The 2,875-nt window shown below is 60.4% G+C and overlaps 1 protein-coding gene across 1 annotated transcript in view; it reads left to right on the forward strand.

Annotated features, from left to right (window-relative positions):
- The window catches only part of SBK1 (SH3 domain binding kinase 1), a 3,155-nt gene extending 2,996 nt beyond the window's left edge, over positions 1 to 159 (forward strand). Inside the window, 1 exon segment of the mRNA XM_023516756.1 lies at positions 1 to 159. This exon segment is cut by the window's left edge and continues 48 nt beyond it. Coding sequence (XP_023372524.1) covers positions 1 to 159 — 159 coding nt within the window.
- Positions 160 to 2,875: the final 2,716 nt, after the last annotated feature.

Consider the following 2,875-nt stretch of genomic DNA (forward strand, 5'->3'; position numbering starts at 1 on the left):
CCCTCGCCCACAGCTGTTGGGCCGGTGCCCGTGCCCGTGCCCGTGCCGGTGCCCGAGGCTGGCCTGGCTCCCCCGGGTCCTCCCGGCAGGACCGATGGCCGCCCGGACAAGAGCAAAGGGCAGGTGGTGCTGGCCACGGCCATCGAGATCTGCGTCTAAGCCGTCCCCGCCGCCCTCGGGCCGGGCAGAGCACGCAGCCGGGTGGGGGCGGGGCACGGAGAGCCGACCTGGGCCCGCTCCAAGCCGGTGCCGGCGGCGGCAGGAAATCGACCCGCTCCCGCCGGGCTGGAGGGCATAGCGGTATATACTAGGCAGGACGGCGGCGGCCAGGCACCCAGTCGGGCCCGCAGCGAGCTGGTGGGATAGTCACCAAAGAACTCTGGCGCCGCCTGGTGGGCACGACTGCGGCCGAGAGGAGCCCCGCCCCGCAGACCCAAGAATTCAGAGCCTCCCACACACAGCAGGAGGGAGGGAGCGTTAGGGGCAGACTCCCAACCACCTCCTTGAGCCCTGGAACCCCAACTAGTTGCTCCTTCCTGGCCCTTCACACCCCCTAGCAGATCAACCTGCAGTCCTACCCCAGGTCCTGCACTCCTGGCCACCCCATTCTGTCCCCTTCCCATCCTGGGCACAGAAAGGGACTGAAATGTTGGGCAGAGAAGGGGCTTAAGGCCCTCCTACCCCAGCACAGGCTAGGGTGAAGACAGTGAGCTGAGGCAGCTGCATCCTGCCCCTCTCCTGGCAGGCTGGAGAGGGGGCCAACCACTGGAAAATGTAGCAAATGTCTATGTCGCAGAGGTGTGTTTGTGTGTGGGCACAGGCCCCAGAATCTAAATGATCCCCTGACCCCCATTCCACCAATGAGAACACAGCCCAGTAAGGAAGCAACTTGGTGGGCCACATAGCCACTGAGAAGCAGAGCTCTCTCCCCGCCCCTCCCCCCAAAGGGTTGTCCTGAGAGTTGGGGGATTGAAGGGCTCTCAAGGCAAGGGTCTCATTGCCCTGCATCCTTAGGGTTGGACCAAGTGCAGAGCAGAGGGCTGCGCCCAGCCCCTCACCAGCTGCACCTTCCCAGGCCCAGGGACCTTTCCCAGATCCTCTCTGTCCTTGCTGCGCCAGGTCAGACAGTAGCCTAGGCTTCTGGCAGGCAGCGAGGTGATTTATGCCAGGAATTTCTCCTGAGTTTTTACTGGGGTCAAACATGCCACCCTCCAACACCAGGCTGACCCCACCCTCACACCTCCCAAGTTTCTGATACTGGAGCTGCAGGAGGCAGGAGCTGCATGTGTGGGCAGGAGAACAGGACCGCTGAGGACTGGTGTGTATGCAGAGCACAGGCTTGTGTGCAGTCTTGTGCGTTCCTGCGACTGTGCAGCCCCATGCCCGTCCCACTGCCCTGCCTGGGTTTCACACTGGGCCAGGCCTGCAGTTCCCAACACCCTCAGGGAATCCACCAGGGAGGCACCTGCCGGTTGGTCCAGGCCCCTAGGCAGCAAAACAGGAGGAACCCAGCCTCACCCAGTGCTCTCCTGCTCACCCTGTAGAGCCTGGGATCCCTAAGATAACCTCAACACTGGTGAGGCTGCTCCCTGTGCCTGGCAGTGCTCTAGCCACTGTCCCAGGCCCCCCCCTGCCTGGGTCACTCTCCTTTCTGGGGTATCTGAGGGGCTCCTTCATGGGCCAGGCTACAGTGGATACCAATCACTGTCTGGCCTGGAGCCCCCACATCTCCACTCACCCCTCATTTCCACTTCCAACAAGGGCTATAGGTCCCCCTGTCTTGCCCCGGGCCAGTTTACAAACAGCGTGCAGTTGCCCCAGGGCCTGCACCCCTCCATTGTCCCCAGTGTGCCCACTCCTCTCAAGACCCCACCTCCCCATGGGGCCCTCCACACGCCAGGTAAGTAGCAGACCCCTTTTCCCACCAAGGGCCAAGTCTCAGAGAAGGCCCCATCACTGCCCCGGCCCACCCAGAGCCCAGCCGGGCCACCTCTCCCAGCCGCGACTTCTCCTTTTGCCTTAGGCCTTGAGACATCCTGATCTCTCCTGCAATAACAAGGAAGCAGATTCCACAGTAGACGTCCCTTTTGTGCGCACCCCCCTCTTTGTTAAGATCCTGTTTGGGAGTTTTCTCCCTTGTTGTAGTATTTAGTATGTTAGCATTGGGAAGGGACTGTAGTGATGTAGCTCAGCCCCCTCATTTGCAGAGGAGCTAGGAGGGCAGCAACCAGCCTGACACAAAGCAGAACTGGTCACAGGTCAGGGCTCTGCTGCCACCTCCTCTGCTGGTCGGGCTAGAACCCTTTGCCCCTTAGGAGAGGTGTCGGTCACAGATGTTTACCTCAGTTTATGTCACTGTCGAAGAAACAAAATAATAGCAAAAAATAACATGGTAGACATGAAAACTTAGAAGACAAAAAAACACACACCCCAAATCTCCCCCCTTGCAATTCCTCTGTGAAGGTACAGTGTATGTGTGTGTGTGTGTGTGCGTGCGAGTCTGTCCCACTCTGGGCAGACCAGTCATCTCTGGTCTCTGTCCCAGCTCCTGTGTCCCCCCTCCCCATACTGTCTCTGCCCTTCGGTGCTTCCCAGAGGTTCCTCTGAGCTGGCCTGTGGGGTGTAGGGAGCCCCAGGTGGGAGGTGGGGCCACAGGTCAGCTAGAGGGACTCCTACTAGGCCCACTGAGCAGAGCCCCAAGGCTACCCAATGTTCCCTGAGCCTGTGCTGTGGCCAGTGAGACAGTCCTGGTGGCTGGCATTGGCATCCAAGCCTGGGGCAGGGGTCTGGGTAGAATCCCAGCCCCAAAGCCCCAGATCCTCATGTCTTTCCACCCTCTACCCCATATGTTTGTAAATACTCTGGCATCCTTTGG

This window comes from Otolemur garnettii, unplaced genomic scaffold, assembly GCF_000181295.1.
Source record: "Otolemur garnettii isolate 467f Iridium unplaced genomic scaffold, OtoGar3 scaffold00096, whole genome shotgun sequence".
Lineage (NCBI taxonomy): Eukaryota > Metazoa > Chordata > Mammalia > Primates > Galagidae > Otolemur > Otolemur garnettii.